We start from the raw sequence: 20,002 nt of genomic DNA on the forward strand, positions 1-20,002 counted from the left end.
ACGAGTTGCGAATTACCTATTCGCACATGTATCGTACAACGTTTTACAGTACATATGACCCTTTAAATTACAATCAATAAAAATAATAAAATACAATTGTATTTTGTAATTACAAATATGGAATCAATCAAATATTAGATACTTTATTAGAGATGTATACAGTGTGTAAATGTCGAATTACACAAAAAAAACATGATAAAAAAAAATTAACGTTTTTATCACTATACAGTTACCTACTACTGTTTACAGGACAGTATACAGGATACAATAATATTGCATACACGAATCTGTCACTACGCGCCACCGTGTCTATAACAGGAAAGCCGCCACACCCGCACAGGTTACCACTCCCCGCCGCGCCGGATAATTGCCACGAGCCGGTTGAGCGTCGTTTGTGTGCAAACGAGCAGCGAAGGGTTATGGACGAGGATTGTTCGCTCGTTCTGTATAATGATACGGTGTTTTAGTTAGCCGGCTTTGGACTTTGTTATTAGGATTGGGTGTATAATGTTGAAGGTTTTATGATATTTTAAAATATTTCATATTTTAGTAGTTAAACTTTATTGCACAAATTAGTTGTTTCGTTGAATTGAAAACAATTATATTTAAAATTGAAATTAAATAGTGTTTTTTCAATTAAGAAGCCGGAGAGTTACGTAGGTACCTACAAAAAAAAAGTAATTTGCCGCTTCCCACATCAAGGGGTACTTTATGCAGTTGCCATGTAATAATCTATACACACAAATTGAAATAAATGCAGTAAAAAGAGGTTAGGTTTCAATCCGGATAAAGTAGTGTTATTATCCGGATAAGGTTTCCTATCAGTTGACATAATAATTAGGGCTAGCACAATGGTAGCCCCGTCACCTAGCGCATTCAAAAATTCAACGCTTCAAATTTAGTATACATACATACATACATATAATCACGCCTATTTCCGGAAGGGGTAGGCAGAGACCACGGATTTCCACTTGCTACGATCCTGACATACCTCTTTCGCTTCCTTCACTTTCATGACATTCCTCATACACGCTCGTCGGTTTAGGGTGCTCTTGACCTGGCCTTTCTTCAGGATTTTCCCGATTTGATCAGAGAAAGTCCGCCGAGGTCTACCCCTTCCAGCTCCCTCTTCTACTTCTCCCTTATACACTCTATTTGTTAACCTTCTTTCATTTTTACTTTCAAATTTAGTACAGCCGGATAAAAAAACTTTCAATCCGGATAAAATAGTGTTGTTCGCCGGTCGTATCATGTTATTGATGGCGACACGTAGAAACATTAAAAATATAGAACGGTTTAATTTCAATACACTCATTTAAAAAATCTAAAACATTGACACTGTGGTATAGTCGCGTCCATAATGCTATGCGAATGTTTTGTTTCTGTTTTCTTTTGTGATTAATTTTTTTATATCCTTAACGAACGCTGTAACGGGTTCGAAACATCGGGATGTATTTCAAACTCCTTATCCGCGATATAATCCGTTTGATAATTTTATTTCGTGAATAACTATCGCGGTAACCGAAGACAAACTTATGATTATATAGTTTTTCATTCATCATTAATTTTTATAATGTTTTAATATGTATATTTAAGTGGTATCCACGAGAGATATCTACATATTAAAACATAAATCTGAATAAAATAGTACTGTTTTCCGGACGTTTCCTGTCAGTTGACACAATTATCCGGACCGGGACAATGATGGCGTCACGTAGCGACATTAAAAACAATGAACGGTTCAATTTTTCACCGGCCGCGCTCTGCGCTAATCCCGCTGGGGTCAATCCTCAACATGGCGACGACGTTGTGTATTAAAAGTAAGCGACATTTGGCGAAATGGAAGTTATTTAAGTATACCTTAAAAAGAATCACTTTAAATTAGTATGGGATTACCTATTTTTGATGTAGCTAAATTTTTAACATCTTCGGTTGACTTGACGGATTTTACAGTGTTAAATTATAATATATTTTTATAGTCAGCTATATGTACCGTTATCTGCTAGACATTACGATTAACCTCATGGTTAGGACTAGCAGGAACCAGGAAACACGGCAGACCTATCACAAGATGGGCATACGACATCACTAGTGATGGGTAGGACATCAATTTAAAATGAGTTTGTATGAGTACCTCATTCTCTAAAATGAGGTGTTACAATGTCTTACTTCAAATGAGGAGAGGTACTAGCACTTTTGCAGCATCGACTATTCCATCAACTCCAACGGCAGCAAACCATATTTAATGTAAATACATATTTAGGCATTGCTAAACTTCCTTTTAAATATTTACTTGGAGTGCAATTCTGGAGGTTTAAAACAGAACTTTAACAACAGAAGACATACATTTAAGAATCAAACTAAGGAGTTAAAGTACATACATCCTATTGCAACTTAATTTGATGCTTTTATGAAACTTGTTCTAATTTAGCAGTTTATTATTTTTATTGTTAGATTGTTCAGTATCAATCCTTGCTACTTGATATAATTTTAAGTTTAACATTCATATATTGAAATAAATACTAACCATAAACTACCAAACAAACAATTAACAAACTAAGGAGAACAAATCCAATATTTTTTGTACCATTATTATTATATAGAAATTACTAACTTACCACCTCATAATTTATCAGTAATAATAGCATTGTAATATGATAACAAACGAAAGCCTCAATAACGTTCGCGCGGTAATGCCACCGGCGTGTAATATACACTTGATTTTTGTATGCAAAAGACACAAAGAAAGACCCACAGGTATATTTTATCGCGAAAACAATGTTACTATATTGTTATTTTGGAATAATTATAAGAATGGTCACTGATCACTATTTATAAAACACAACTAAAGATTACGAACAACTTTTTCGAGTTTCTCGTACTATAAATATGTCAAAATCATAAATGATCGAAATACTATACGAAGCACGTTAACAAAAAGTATTACAAATTCAAATCGTTAAAATGTACATGTTTATTTCACCTATACAAATTATATTTACTTTTTTATTAATAAACTAATGTAAAATATCATATTTTGTGTACGCCACTATATATATTTCAATAATTTAAATAATATTTTGGTCTCTTAAACGATAACTGTTTTAAGCTAGCTTCGTAAATGCCCAGTGAGACTTGGTTGGAATTTTAATCGCTTATCAAGTAACCATTTCACTGTCCAGTCTAATTGATTCAGATTATACATGACACCAGCAATATGAACCTTGAGGTCAGGTTATACTGGTATGCGCGTTAGTACAATAATAGCTAACAAATATGGAGGCCTACCGCGAACCACGAAGTTTTGCTTTGCTGTCGCACTTACGTATGAAATTACAAGTGCGACAGAGAAAAAAAACTTTCTTCGGTAGGTTCTTTGATGACTTAGATTTTTCGCTTTTGACAAGTAACTTAGCAATGCTAGGATCAAAATGGCGTAATATGTATGTAAGCTTGCGGACGCTTACGCTTGTTTTCTTTCGTGTTTCATTTTTAACGTATTTTCGATGAGGTGTTATTGAAGCACGGCGCGTGTCTGTCTCACTCCCTCTTTCGGTAAATCTAATTCATTGTTTCATTTTGAAAGGATTTTTGAGGGGATGTCACAGTGAGGCGAAGGCGAGGTACAAACACAACGCATTTCTCGGTGGACCTTTTGTCCTTGCAATAAGGTTTGTAGTTGGGCAGTTGATAGTGTGAGCGATGAATGCGATGACGTCAAAGACTCATTTCTTCATTTGAATGTCGGCGAGCACCGAGCGCCTCGCGACTCTCTTGCGAGTTGTGAGGAACGCGAGTGAGTTTGAAAGGCTGAGAGTTTTTTTTCAAATTTGAAGTGTTTGAATGGTTTGAGTGGTAAGAGCTGTGTGTGATGCGCGCGAGTAAATGAGTAAAATTAATTGAGGAGTGATGTATGACATTTATGCGGTGTGAAGTTCTGCGACAATTTAACTAAATGAGTGGTACAAATGAAGTGCCTCACGAGTGAGCAACTCAACACTAGACATCACCCACATAGGAGGCAAAAAATGGTTATTACTGGAGGAGGAGGTGAAGGTGAATCACAGGAAAATAGTTATAAGATGCAAAATATTTATAAAAAAAAAAAAAAAAAAACAATTTATAACCGAACCGAACTGGAACCGCCGGGCCTCTGTCGCACTGATGGCAAAAGGCCGGACGGGTTAACTTTGGTGCCATGGCAGAAGGGGAAGTGCCTACTGTGGGACGCCACGTGCGTTAGCACGTTCGCCGCCTCGCACCTCGGCCGGACGGTGCGGACAGCCGGCGCTGCGGCAGAGTTGGCAGCATTGAGAAAGAGGGCAAAATACTCTGTTCTGGAAGCGAATTATTATTTTGTACCTCTCGCCTTCGAGACAACGGGGTGTTGGGGGTCTGACGCCATAGTGTTTATAAGGGAAGTGGGACGAAGGATTAGGGAGAAGACCTCTGATGCCCGCGCGGGTTCGTACCTGGTGCAGAGGTTGGCCATCGCTATCCAGCGCGGTAACGCGGCAAGTGTGATGGGCACCTTTGCACCCGGTGCAGCTTACGGAGGTCTTTTAGAATAAGATAGTTTATTTAGCATTGTACTCGTAGTTTATTTGTATATTATTGTTTTGTGTGTATTTGTTTCTAATTGTATTTGTGTGTAATATAATATTCTACTTTTGTAATATTTCTTTAGAATAAATAAAATTTGTAATTTATAATTATATTTCTTTTACCAGTCGCTTTTCGGTGAAGGAAAACATCGTGAGGAAACCGGGCTAATCCCAACAAGACCTAGTTTACCCTCTGGGTTGGAAGGTCAGATGGCAATCGCTTTCGTAAAAACCAGTGTCTACGTCAAATCTTGGAATTAGTTGTCAAGCCGACCCCAGTCTCCCATGAGCCGTGGCAAAATGACGAGACAACGCCAGGAAGAAGAATCTGAACTAATCTTAATATTATCTACGTGTGTAAACTTAAAAATATAAACCAAAAATAGAAGCTAAGGAAAAAGCTATTTTATTAATAAGCATACCTTACATACCTATTATATTTACGATAACACAAAACCTGGCCTGTAGATTGGTGTTTTTTTTTTTACATTTTTGATCAAGCCATATTTGATCCAGAGCAGAATAACCCCCAGCGTTACGAAAACTAATTATCCCCCGCTTCGAAATGATAAAGCAAAGCCGTCGTATGGGATAGGTATTTTTATTCGGGACAAAATGAAATTCCCGAACAACCTGGACACAAAGAAGTATACACCTTATTAGAATCATGTAAGGTTTAAATTTGTCTAAAAGTATGTGCTGGGATGGTGGATATACAGTACAGAGTTGTGGAAAAATTTTAGTACTGAGTATAAAATAATCCGGGTATAATCTCGCCGGGTAGATCCCATTATTTTTGATCATCCCTCTTTTGTTCGTATACAGATGAAGGTATAGGATGAAACGGAATGTAAAAGAGATCGGGTTTTGTTTTGAGATTGTTTTTTTTATCTTGATTTCGATATGACGAATTTAACTTATAGGTCAAGCAATTTTCCATTTGTAAACTAAACTAAACTTCTCTATCTATATTTAATATTGTATTTCGTTACCGCGATAGTTATTCATGAACTAAAACGAATATAATCCGTTTTCTTAGTTTTATTTCTCTATATTTGTTTTTTAAAGACGAGTTTTCTGAAAGACTAGGAAGTAAATGATATGTATACAATGTGTTTGTCCACTTACGAGTATAGTGGAGCCGTTAACCACGTACCTATAGTACGATGAGTTTTATCGAAAAATCACCCCCCATACCTATGTTTTTTCTCAACCATTTTAAAAATGCACCCTTTCAATGTTTTATGGTGCCAAACACTACTGCACTTGGTTAATGTTGTTAAGGTCTTGTTAGGACTCGTGTAACTTGTGAAATGTTTTAACTAGGGCTAATTTTGATGTCATGTTTTAGCTGATATCCTGTACTATCATTTAACGTTAAAAAAAGTACCGATCAACGACCTCATTATCAAAAAAAAGATAAAATGTAAAAAAAGGAAATTTTTGACGACAATTTTTAACTTGAATGAATGAATGAATGAATATTTATTGCATGTCACATTACATAAATTGTTAAAGGTGGTACATTTTAGAAGGTATACATGTGACGCCTTGCAAGGGCATAGCAATTAAAGCCTTAAATTTAGATAACTTAAATCTACTTAGCTTAAACTAGGTACATTTTAATCATTTACTATAATTAATGATTTGTAGTGTCCTAATCATATTCTTCACTAAAAAAATCATTTAAGTTGTAGAAACATCTTTGTTATTAATACTCGAGTAACTGTGAAAAATTCTCTGTAACATTTATGCTTGAAATGTATGCCCTAATCACTATGTCGTTAGTTATCGAATGATTCTCATTTTTTTAATGTGCGATAAATAAATGGACATGGACAAATGGATGGTACATTAACCAAAGGCAGTCGTGCTTAGCGCCATAAAACAATGAAGGTGTGCACTTGTAAATTGGTTGAAAAAACATAGGTTTAGGGGGTGATTTGTCGATAAAATTCATCGTAGGTACTATACGTGGTTAACGGCTCTACTACTTATACATTTTACCTCTGTGAGCTATATTATAACGAATACCTAAGTTCTATAAATAATGTAAATTTATTAAACGGTCGTAGATACTTTTAACGTATTGATTTATGTGTATGTAACTTTTGATGCTAACTCTATACTAGGCACTAGTTCAGAAATAGGAGCTCCGTACACTGGGCTCTGTCGACTCAGAAAACGAGACAAAGATTTTCTTGTTTCATGATATGCCTAGGAATTTCATGATCTGCCTGATCTTAGATCGGTGGCAAACATATATGCCACCTATATTTACAGTTTAGAATTTATAGCCTGAGTACCATGACAGCTGTTATCTCAATATGTGGTCGCAGCAGTCAAAATCAAAACCCCACTTTGTCGCTTGCCATAAGGACGCCTTGATAGGTTACCTATTCGTATAAAGATACAAGCAAATCTCGTCCTTATGGTAAGCGACAAAGTTGGACTTTTGACTAGACTTCGGCACAAATTAGTGATTTTATGTTATAAGAGTATGTTGAAAATAGTTTTAATTGAATAAATCTTAATTTAGTTAAGTTGATCTAAAATAAATGTGAATCTTAATTATTAATTGGTACGAAAACATGGTGGGCACTTTATTCTTTTTATATTTTTGTTATATGTAATTTGTCTCGTTTGTGTTTAAAAATAAAAATATTTCTATTTCTAAAATATAGATAAATGATATATCTTTATTTGTTTGCCAAGGTGCTTATACCGTTAGGTATGTTGATTAAACATCTGTCTATTCTTATTTTTATTTATTACCACAAAATCAATATAACAAAAGCTAGTTTTTTTTAATATCTCTTGAAAAATAAAACACACTCATCTGTTTGTGTCGGGGACCAGGTTTAAATTTAATAATAAATAAATGTTTAAGGTATTAGATAAATAATAAGTACAAATGGAAAGTGGAATAATAAGTGAAAGCTGAATGAACTTTACCTAAATGTTCCATGTGATAACTAATGGAACCTTCTTAATTATTATTGAATCGCTTACGAGTTTGTATACAAATAGAAAATAATAGATCTCTATCATTTGCGATTTTTCTATTCAGATACATTTAATTTCAAATTTTAAAACTAATATAATCATTTTCCATACAAGTTAATTCATAAACACAAAGCCATTAATTATCTAACTCGAGAACAACATAATAACAACAAGCACCGCCCAGTCATCTCAGAGCCCACATACAGAAAACACCGTATTAAATTGCCACGGTAAATGCATTCGCACAAAATCCATCAAGAATCATATTATTGCGTTACCTATACAAAGTGATTGTCACTCCGGACACATGGCGTCAGGGGACGGTGGGCGGCGCCATTCAAACCACGCCTCTAGCCGCCGATAAGGCTCAAATCTCAAGCGAATCCCATCGATTCTCAACCTTAAACACACTAAAACCAAGTTAAAGGCGCGTCGAGTGTGATACTGGTTTAAAACACACTAGCTCTCCGGAGCGCTCGCACGCTCCGCGGTTCGGGGATCGGTTTTCGTTTTTGAAGTTTGTGTAATGTTTTTTTAACCGGGACGATGGAAGTAAGTGCAATGCCGCCGATGCCGTTGGACTTTTCTATGGTGAGGAGTGGCTCGCCTGGCGGCAGCCTCAGGGAGTCGCCGAGAAGTGGCTCCAATAGCGCCTTTAGAGTTGTCACCCCAAAGGGTAAGTTTATTTCGAATTTTAAAATAAGTATAACCAGTTATCAGTTTCGTTTCTACTTTTACCTCTAAAAGTAATTTACATGTCAAATTTTTAAGAAGATTTAAATTTAATGTAAACAAGCTTTTGTTTTTCTTAAGTAAGCTTTAAATTACATGTAAATTGATGGGTAGAATACATACTTAAAGTTTTAAGAATGTGTTCTTATGAAAATTGTGTATATATGTATGTTATTGACTAAACATTTACTGCACAGATAAAGTGAGTACCAGAATATTATAAACTCTTTCGACAGATCAAAATAAGGCTGTAAAATTTTAGTACATCGGTTTTTATTGATAATATCATTTATATTTTGTAATAAATATTTTAGTTCATAATTTAGGAAGTATCAACTTTAGGCGGCTTAGCTTATCTTTAGGTTTCTACTCCACAATCTTAATCTAAATCATGATACCCACCTACGTATCTACAGCAGAGGTGATAGGTAGGTATTTGTATTTTACATCTACTATAATATATTATGTAGTATAAAGAAGTAGGTAGGTATATTATTTAATAGACAGGGTCCTGCGTGCCATTTACAGGTAAAATGAGATAAATTCTCAATTTATTGATAATATAATCACAAAAAAAGCGTAATATATTACAAAGGTAATTTTTGACACATAGTTGCAATCCATCTACCTAAATATACACTTAATTCCTTACATGCAACATAATTTGGTTTCATTATCTTATTCGATGAATACCCATTGCGATAGATATTATATATTGTAAATAAATAATATGTACAACAAAAACAATACGTACCTAATTACGTATGTAGGTATATATTGTTTCGCAAAACCGATGTTCATGTTCCTATTATTGACACAAAAATTAAATACAGTTATAAACCAGACAACAATTACCGTATTTCAATGAACAAATTAGTGGATTATTTAATAAAACCATACAAATGAAGCACATGATTTAGAAAATATAATATACGGGATATATCGGATAATATCGTTCTTAATGCTGTTAGTATGATGCTATTTGATATAGGTATTAAGTAGGTAGGTTATATTACAGCACTAGTTGGTACTTACCTGTTTGATAATTGTCTAAAAGGATTTTTTTAAATCATAATTAAGAAGACTCTACTTCGCTGTAACAAAACAACTTAAAAATATTATAGCTACCGACCTAGTTTTAAAAATTAATCCCACAAGGATTCTAATTGGTCAAAGGCAGTCCGATACTAATACCGATACCAATTCCTTTGTGCCCTTGATACCCAATGCAGTTGAAATTTTAATTTCCAATTTTCATCTCGGCACCTGATGAGTGTTGTTCTTTTTACTCCAGCTCCCCCTTTGCGCGATTCTTTTGATCGTCGATCTGAAATTGGTAGCGCTAAGGCGGGCCACACATTGGCTACTTTTATAATTTAAAAATGTAGGAAAGAGCCCATAAAGAGTATTTGGAATATGTTTTTTTTATTATCTTAGGTAACGTACGTTGATGAATAAAGATTGCGATAGCTGCGGACAATATGTCAGTAAAATATAAATTCAAAACCGGATAAACGGTTCTTTATCCGGATTATTTTTTATCCGGCAGCTTCGAGTTGTCGATATGAATCACTTGTATTTAAAATAATGTTTATAGTAGCAGTACCTTATTCCACTTTTCTCTGCAAATATATTATCGTGTAAAATATATCTGGGTATATTTCTATACCTGTCGACAGAATGAATGTCACAAAATTTCTAGGTTAGAAAACCTTTATTTCGAACATGAGATTTTCCCGCAAAAAACCTTTTCTGGGATATTCATTATGAACTCTCGATCGAATTGATATTATTTTGTATTTCTACAGAAATGTTATTCACTTTCTCATATTTTAATTAGTAAGTATTAAATGGTGCCAATTCTGTAAGGACCATTTTTACCTACATCAAGATTAAAAATGCTAAGGAATAATTTTATTAACCATAAACACTTTAGAAATGATTTAATTTAATAATAATACGGGTTGTACTGTCAGCCGCGATAAAATAGTAACAAAAACATGACATACTTAGGTATATCAAGTATTTATTATGTTTTAAAAAGAAAATGGGATTTTCTACTCTTGATTTATCTTCATGCACCGACAGTATTTACATAAAAATGATTTTTCTGTAAACACGTAACATTTTTAAATTGTAATAGCAAGGGCTCATTTACACAGTGCGTGAACTAGCATGCGAGTATCATTACATTGCGGCATTTGATCGGTCGGCCGAATTGGTTGTAACCTCAATAATCCGCAATGCAACTAAAATCGCATGCGAGTTTGCATGCCGTCATAAATCAGCCCTTAAGGCATAAACCTACCCCAACCTATACGATGATCTTTTTGGACCTAATGAATTACAGTTTCTGAAAAATAAATTTAGGGGCAACCCGGGCAATACGCATAATGTGGGTAAGAAGAAAAATAAATTTTTCTAAATATCGGTAATATATGGGGCTTTGACACACGCTGCCATGATTTGTGGTCAGCGACGCCATGACAGTTTGATCAAACCAATGTAAGCACTCGTTTTTCGTGAAAAAATTAAAAAGAATTTGTGCTGTTTCGTTACAATTTTCGCAATGGCATCCACCTCTAAACTATGTATGAAATGCATAAATAGGTATATGTTTTATTTGTTCAATGACATATTTATTTAAATACAATTTGTGATAGCAGTTTTTTTTTTGATAACATAGATTTGAATTTTGTTCATCGATCTAATATATATGTATTATGAGAAAAACGAATATAGGCAAGACGGATAATTACGAGTATTACAGGGTTTATTATTATAGATATTTTTTTCAATTACAAAATTAAAAATGAGAGGGCATTGTGTTCAGAAAAACCGTAAAAGCGATCGATAAACCAGTAAAATAAGAAGAAAAATCTATAAATTTGTCGAAAACCGTTTGAGATTCCATTTATTACCTTGTATCAACACTTAAAATCGGGAAGTGTCTCGAATGCCAAAATTGGTCGCATGAAAATTGCACATCATATGCAGGTGTAGGTACTTTTGTGACGAATGTCAAGACTATCTGTGTTATTTTTAAGTTATGGGTTTTTCCTAGTGGCATATCTGTTTTGCCCAACCCCTGCGGGTAAAATGGATAATAGATTCTTTTTGATTTTAGTGGTTTTAATAGAAGAAATCGTCAAAGATTTTATTCTTTATATAGCCGTTTCCAAAGTTTATGAAACAACGTACACATTAAAAGTAAAATAAAGTATTTATTACATACTTGTATTTTATTCTATTGATTTCCTTTAACATTTTCCCGGGCTTCCCCTATCGGTGAAATTTAATTCGGTAGAATAAAAAAAAATTGACAAATGTAAGGAAACCATGAAAACATCCTGTCTCATAGGCACTGAATAATTAATGCAAATAATATAAAAACTTAATGCTACTAAATTTAAGTCTTATCTTGCCTAACCTACCTTTACCTAGGCAATGAAAACGAATCTAACGGCCCAATTCCAACTTTAAATTACTTCAAATATTAGGTCTAGATACGATATGGATTAGATATGTCAGTGTCAAAAGTTACGTTTCTTCAATCAAAATAGTCACTTTTGTCACTGCCATATCCGATCCATATCGTAATTAGACCTAATTTTTGATGTATCTTAAAGTTCGAATCGGGCCGTCAGTACCATGTTTCCTAATTTTGCTATACCTAGTCCTCATGGTCCAAACTGTACAGCATATCGTGCAGCGTTTATTACAGGGCCTCCATATTCTTTGACAGATTAACACAGGCCTTTATTCTTATAATTAAAAGACAATAAGATTAACTTCCTAAATACAAGAAATAATAAAATCTCGCTTAGAAGATTACGCGAAAAACAATTAATATCGAAGGAGATGTGATGGAGCCAGGCTGCGCCATCCGATCACGTCTAATCGGATTGCGATCGGCCATCGACCGCTGACATTGATTTTAATGAGATTTCTATATATTAATAAGTAATTGTGGTTGCTTTTATTGAAATCTCGAGGTATCAAATTACTTTGTGGTAGTTTGCGTCTTTTTGATGCACGAAAATCTATTCTGGTCTTGTATTATAATGTATTGCAGCACGGCCAGCTTTCCGTATTTAGCGCAAAAAAATCTGTTTTTATTTATTTAAACTTTATAGCACGGAACGCAGCAACGTACAGTCACGGACGATTGTTGGTCCATTTAGGGTTCAAACTAATTTGGTTCTCAGTACTAACGGTATGATATGTCCAATGTAAAGTAAAACAATTAAAGTCCGCGACTGTACAAATGGCGGAGTTAATGGCAAATTGCATCTTAACTAGTGAATCAATAAATACATACGATAAGTACAAACTTGGTTCAAAGAGAACTATTTTATACTATTTTTTCGTCTACAAACCTACAAATATGCTGTAAGTTTCTTGCTAATTTGTTTCATATGAAATGAGGTAACTACGGTAGCTTTTTGCAAATGTTAAACTATTGTAATAATACTTATTATTTATTTTATAGAATATTACCGATACGTCATCACATACTTATCATTCTATTTCTAACCTATAAAATTATCCTACCCTATTTGGAAGTGTATATGATGTTATACCAGTAATTTTCTGTAAACTAAATTCTTAGTATATTTAACATATAGATTTTTACCCTCATCATATAAAATTACATGGTAAATTATGCTAAATGAATCTATGCGAATTTATATTTTTTTAAGACACACAGTACATAAACAAAGCTAGTAAAGTAACAAGTATAGTGGACACGTATAATATCTATGCACCAATAACAGGTGGGCAACAACACTCAAACATTTCCAGGCTTTTTTTCACTACATTATTAACTACAACTATACATTAATAGATTGTTATGTATTACCTTATTTTTGAGCGGAACATACCTACTTACCAATAACGGCAGTTTTACATAAAAACTGAGGTAAGGATAATAGTGCCATTTATCCTATGGGATAATTTAGCGCCTAAACCACATACTTGTTTATTTCAAATGGTGTAGACGATAGATCCATATCTAAAGTAAGTTTGGGTATAATCTTATTCATTTAAAATATATAAATTTATTCCTATTATTAAGAAAGCCAAAGATTTCTTTACAATGTACTCTAAAGTTTTCAAAAATCCCTGGCTACTCATTACGTCATTGTATTAGTCGTAATTTTAATTATTAAGGTTTATTTCGTGCATACTAACTCCATCTGTTGGACCTATATTGTGAACATTCAAATAAAGTCACAGAGGGCGCTGGCGTGTATTTTTTTTATACCACGATGGTGGCAAACAAGCATACGGCCCGCCTGATAGTAAGTAGTCACCGTAGCCTATGGACGCCTACAACACCAGAGGCATTACATGCGCGTTGCCGACCCTTTAAAAACCTGTACTCTCCTTTTTTGAAGAACCTCATACTGTAGCCCCTCGGGAAAACCTCGGCAGGAAGCTCATTCCACAGCCGAAGCGTTCGCGGGAGGAAATTCCTCTTAAACCGCGACCATTTAGGTTCTAGGGTGTGAGGATGTATACTTAACCTATAACATATTGCGAATGTACCGTTGCCTATCTGCTCACCACGCGACACTCTCTCATCATTTCACTTAAAAAACCTAGTTTTTATCCAACTTCCACCTGCGTGTCCTACAAGTGGTAAATGTACAAGTAATAAGCAATCTAAAATTTCAGGTAGGTAGACTTACATACTTACCTATTTTAAACGATAGTTTTACATGACAACTGAGATAAGGGATAAAATTGCAATTTATCCTATTGAATAATTTAGCGCCTAAACCACATACTTGTTTATTTCTATACTAATTTTACGACTTAACTCACATGTTTTTAGTCACTCGCGCGACATGTTTCGGAGATCCTAGGTCTCCTTTTTCAAACACTAACAGTGCGAGTAGCGTTCAAGATGGCCGCGCTTCGCGTACTGCTGCGCGCCGCGTCGAGTTTAATGTTAGTCTCACGATAGTTTAAATTCGATTACATATATAGAGTACAGCATCAAAAATAGCGGATCAAACAACGCTTCAAAAGTATCTACCATTCTGTAACAGCTTAACAAACAGTGTTGGTTATATATGTGGAACAATTGAGACTGTAAAAGATATAAGTACTTTTAAACGAGAATTTTAGAAATTTTATATACTTAGAAAAGTTAACCCGAATATCGCGTTCTTTTGAAGCGTTGTTTCATCCGCTACTATTTATACTTACCCATAACAACTATTTTACCTGAAAACTGATATGGGCCATATTATAAAAGAAGGATAGTGTACTACAATTATTTTAGATTTGGGAAGTGTTATGTTATTTCTACTCAGAACCACGAGCTTTTCCGATCCTATAAGTTAGGCAATTAATGCTCAAAAAAAGTTATAGAGGGAAGGGGATCAGCCCTAAATGAAATAGAAAAACTTAACAAATAAAACTGGTTACAAATGTAATCAACTTTCATATCGCTAAGATGTATAGATTCCGAGATGTAATCGAAAACCGAAAAATGGGACCTTCAAACCCTCCCCTCTCCCCCCGGCTCAAGAGCTACGGCCGGGGACTTTTGATATGTTCACCTCCTAACTAGTCCAAACAAAGTTACGAAGTCAAAAATTGTGTTCCAAGCATTTCCCTCTATACCTTCTTAATTCTTATTGCTAAGAGAAAAAAGTTTCTCAAATTACCATTAATTTTTCATTCTTTACTTTCCGTTACCGTCATACAAAGTCTATGAAACATTTACTAATTTTTTATGTAGGAGTGATGGGCTGCTTCTTCCTAGCGCATTCAGTGGCAGCTTTTTACGGACCCGTTTTTCACATTTGCCTGCATCAGCCCATCACCTGCTGGAATTGTTCATGTTTTTTGGCTGTTTCATACTTCTCTTTTAATACACTTTTGATTCGAGCCCAATAATAGTTGAGAAAACGGCACCACAGGACGTTTGGAGCTCTTACTCTATTCTATGTCAACTACCAAATGTGATTTGTGTACGAAGGAAATTGTATGATTTTCGACTTAGGCCTAGAATTAAGTAACACACATATTCTGTAACTCCTAACCTTCGTACGAAGAACTGAACTGACTTTCATCGTAGTTCGTTCCACTTTAGCCGCATATTGTACCCCAGTTTTTACGATAATTATGACAGGTATGCTTCGTTTTCGCAAATTCTATTAGCAATCTAGGGAATGGAATATCATATATTAAGACACTTTTTTCTCCAATTAAGACGGAAAGGGCTTGTGATTTTGAGTAGTGGCTCTGTGTGCTGTATAGATGGACCTCGCGATAAGACCGATAACAACATGTAAAAAAAAAAAATCTTCGTCGAATCATTTTTACAGCGTGCGAGCAATGGCACTTAAGTCCTAAATGCCATTCGACCATTTTGAACGTTCTCCAAAAAACGAAACGACAGAAAAAATCTATGTAGCTACTGAACTAGCTTACATAATTTCACTACATTCAGTTGAGAACTGCGACCTGTAGAGGAGAACATCCGGACATAGGTACAGTCACGTCTGAAAACATCGACACGATCGAAGAGCCATACGAAAGTACATTGCACGAGTCAAAACGTAACCTTCGCTAACGCTTCGACCAATAAAAAAATTCAATTAAAAAAAAGCGGCCAAGTGCGAGTCGGACTCGCCCATGAAGGGTTCCGTACCATTTATGACGTATTAAAAAAAACTGCTTACTAGATCTCGTTCAAACCAATTTTCGGTGGAAGTTTGCATGGTAATGTACATCATATATTTTTTTAGGTTTATCATTCTCTTATTTTAGAAGTTACGGGGGGGGGGACACATTTTACTACTTTGGAAGTGTCTCTCGCGCAAACTATTCAGGTTAGAAAAAAATGATATTAGAAACCTCAATATAATTTTTGAAGACCTATCCATAGATACCCCACACGTATGGGTTTGATGAAAAACAGATTTTTTGAGTTTCAGTTCCAAGTATGGGGAACCCCCAAAATTTATTGTTTTTTTTTCTATTTTTGTATAAAAATCTTAATGCGGTTTATAGAATACATCTACTTACCAAGTTTGAACAGTATAGCTCTTTTAGTTTCGGAGAAAAGTGGCTGTGACATAAACGGACAGACAGACGGACATGACGAATCTATAAGGGTTCGGTTTTTTGCCATTTGGCTACGGAACCCTAAAAAGAGTAGTGTTTAAGTGCAATTTATCCTATGGGATAATATAGATCCTAAACCAATTTATTATTCATTTCATGTGGTAAATTTACAAGTGATAAACAATTTAAAATATTAGGTTTTTCCACTGTGTTTGCTAAAATACATCGGGTAACTGCTCATTATAATTAAATTTACTACATACATATACGGATAATTTGAGGTAAAAGTAGGTAACGATGATTAAAATTACTTTCAAAAGTCTTTTACCTTAAAATGTATCATTATTATGTGTGTAAATTGTTTTTCATTTTGATCATGGAATCAGGAAATAATAATTAAAGCCTAGAAGATATTATTATTGTTAAACGATTTTATTAAAAGTAAAGTTAAAAATTTTAAAAATAACATGAATATTTCAATTAATAATTTAACTTATTCTTCTTTCTTTTAACGTGAATGGAAAATATATTTTTAGCCAAAGAACTATGTAGAAACGCTGGTAGCCTAGCGGTAGAGGGTGCGATTTTCAATCCGGAGGTCGCGGGTTCAAGTTCAAACCTCGACTCGTACCAATGAGTTACTCGGAACTTATGTACAATCTATCATTAACTATTAATTTGACACTAACCAGTAGCTTTTCGGTGAAGGAAAACATCGTGAGGAAACTGGACTAATCTCAAAAAGGCCTAGTTGTAAAGGCTCAAGTAGGCTCTGGGTTGGAAGGTCAGATGGCAGTCGCTTTCATAAAAAACTAGTGTCTACACCAATTCAGGGATTAGTTACAAAGCGGAGCCCAGGCTCCCATGAACCGTGACAAAAAGCCGGGATAACGCGTACATTCCGTCCAAAGAAAGTCCATTGGCGTGAATTAATACTCGTACGACCCCGTCCCTTATTCCTCCATACTACTTCAAGTATAATGAACTCTCTAATCTCTAAATTACTTAGATTATTGTTAAGGAAATGTAAAAAAATGGTTCATTATAAGAATAGGCCAAAGTAAGATCGATAACTTACAAACAGGAAAACGGAAATAGTTACCGAATTTATATCAAAATAACTCAATTAACTATTTACATATCGACCGGAAACTGGATAAAACTTAAGTTTGATTAATTAACATTGTTATAACACCACCTTATTAGGTAGCAAATTATTATTCTCTGTAATATATAATTAAATCAAAATGCATATGCATAATAACTATTGGGATACTTGTCCTAGAACCGACCAAGTGCGTATCGGGCCATGCGTAATGGAGGGTCCCAAAGTAGCGTATCTGCGCCGCACTTACGTCCTTTTAATATGAAGAGAAGTTTTATTATAGGTACCTAATAGGTACCTATAATAAAACTTCTTTAAGGTAGTAGGTAGTAAGGTAGGTATATAATAGGTACCTACTCATTAATGTCTCAATAGATCTAGTTCAAAATAATTTGCTAGAAAAATATTAATTAAGATTTTTTTTTTCATAATTATGTTCATATTTTTTGTACGCCCGGTTCATAAGTGAAAGGAGGAGGATACACACTCTTTCAAACTTTCAGAGCGATTATTTTCACTTAATCAATAACCTTAAAGTTAAATACTTTTTAATATCTATCGAACGATATATAATACGTTGATTTTTACTGGTTTTTTGTTAACTTTTAGTTAAAATTCTTTCTCGAGAATAAGTAGCCTAATTTCACCAACTTATTGGAGCAGTTGGCCAACAGCCGCTTAGAAACAGGTGGTAACAGCGACGATCCGAGTTCGATCCCCGAACGGGTATGCAGATATAGCTTATTTGCACTTGAATTTCATATCTTTGATTGACTAAGCGAGTTTGAAGCTAACGTATCAGTTTCAACTTGTATGAAACTGTTTTCTTATGTTTATAAGAAAACACCGGGAACAAAGTTTTCTACGGAGCACTTAAAATTGTAATTATTACATTTGCGGAACTCTCTTTGTAATAAAAGGAATCGGAAAAAGAGCTCCACTCAATTTACAAGTAAAAATTGTTAAGCAATAGGCCACAAATGTAAATTTACATTTTTTTTTATAAAAAAAACACCTTGTAAAAGTTTTAGAAAACCGCTTAGTAAAATAAAATGTCCACCAGCAGTGTAAAAAGCAAGTTCCATAGTTCCTGATTTCGCCATGTAATCCCTACCGGCCGATCCGTCATTCTGGATGGAAACCTAATTTGGCAGTCGACTACACGTCGAGGTAAACGAATTACAGGCGCGTAGTGCGATTACAGATAACCGATTTACGCTACTGCCAATCTTTGTGCTGCGACATTTGCGACGTGTATGATTTGCGCTACTGATTATATTGTATTGAGACATGTGTCGAATTATGTTGCGTAGTATTGTATTATGCTAAGAATCCGCAGCAAGCTCGACCCAATTTCACCTTCCCATACAAACGGAATTTCGTTCTCATTATAAAACTACGTGTTGTACTTACAGTCAGCATCAAAAGTAGCGGATCAAATAACGTTTCTAAGTATCTACCATTCTGTAACAGCTTAAGAGGCTGTCAATACTTAAAGCGCGCACACTGTCTATTTGTATCGGAGTAAATGAGATAGCACTGTCGCATGTTACTGAATAATAAGAAAAATATTTAAATAAAAAAAAAGTGGATTATTAGTGTAATATTTTACTCAACAGCGGTTTAGATATAAATGTTTTGAAATTGTGATTTTAATTGCAGACCCATAAGTCAAAACAATAAAGACATAAAACCGTTTAATTGTGATTTTAAGACCAATCTTTGCAATTATTTTCTATCGAGCCGATTTCATTCAATCATGTATCGAGTACAACCACGGTCTTTGAAATATAATTAATATGAACATATATTTTTCTTACTTGACTAAAACAAATAGTCTTTCAAAAAACTGTTTAAGTAACATCAATTTCAAGGACATTGGGTGTTGACAGCCTCTTAACAAAAAGTAATGTCTTTAATATAGAATAACAAAGACTGTAAAAGATATACTTTTGAGCGCGAATTTTAGAAATTTATATATATTTGGAAAAGTTATTCGGAATATCAGATACTTTTGGCGCGTTGTTTCATCTGCTACTTTTGATGCTGACTGTACATACATTGACATGAGGTATATCTATGCCTATAAATACTTTATATACTTAGCTCCAGCTTATAAAATAAACGAAATAGAACAAAAATATGGTATCTGAAGCTACATAAACGAGCTAAAGAAAGAAAAAAAGGTTAGAAAAGCGTATACTTTTAAATAATGAATGTCTTTTTTCTCTAAGCACTAAAATCAAAATTACCGATTTTAAAGATTTCACTTCAAAATCTCGTTAGGTGATGTAAATATTCTGTAAGTGTAGGTTATATTTCTTATTATTTTATTACACAATTAGCCCATCGTAAATTAAATTTATGAGCACTCTTTAAAAGGAATAATGTTCTCTGATTATTATACCCATATATTTAACGACCCGGAAAAATCCCAAAAATTGCAAGCGTACAAATTTAAATTATC

General features: G+C 34.3%; 1 protein-coding gene across 2 annotated transcripts in view; it reads left to right on the forward strand.

The window, feature by feature from the left end:
* Positions 1-7,453: 7,453 nt before the first annotated feature.
* The window catches only part of LOC133517560 (zinc finger protein Gfi-1b), an 80,508-nt gene continuing 67,959 nt past the window's right edge, over positions 7,454-20,002 (forward strand). Inside the window, exon 1 of one of the 2 annotated variants that reach the window (XM_061850874.1) lies at positions 7,454-8,286. In XM_061850874.1, coding sequence (XP_061706858.1) covers positions 8,157-8,286 — 130 coding nt within the window. In that variant the 5' untranslated portion in view covers positions 7,454-8,156. The remainder of the gene's footprint in view (positions 8,287-20,002) is intronic. The other variant, XM_061850872.1, reaches the window with a different exon arrangement.

Source organism: Cydia pomonella, chromosome 5, assembly GCF_033807575.1.
Source record: "Cydia pomonella isolate Wapato2018A chromosome 5, ilCydPomo1, whole genome shotgun sequence".
NCBI lineage: Eukaryota > Metazoa > Arthropoda > Insecta > Lepidoptera > Tortricidae > Cydia > Cydia pomonella.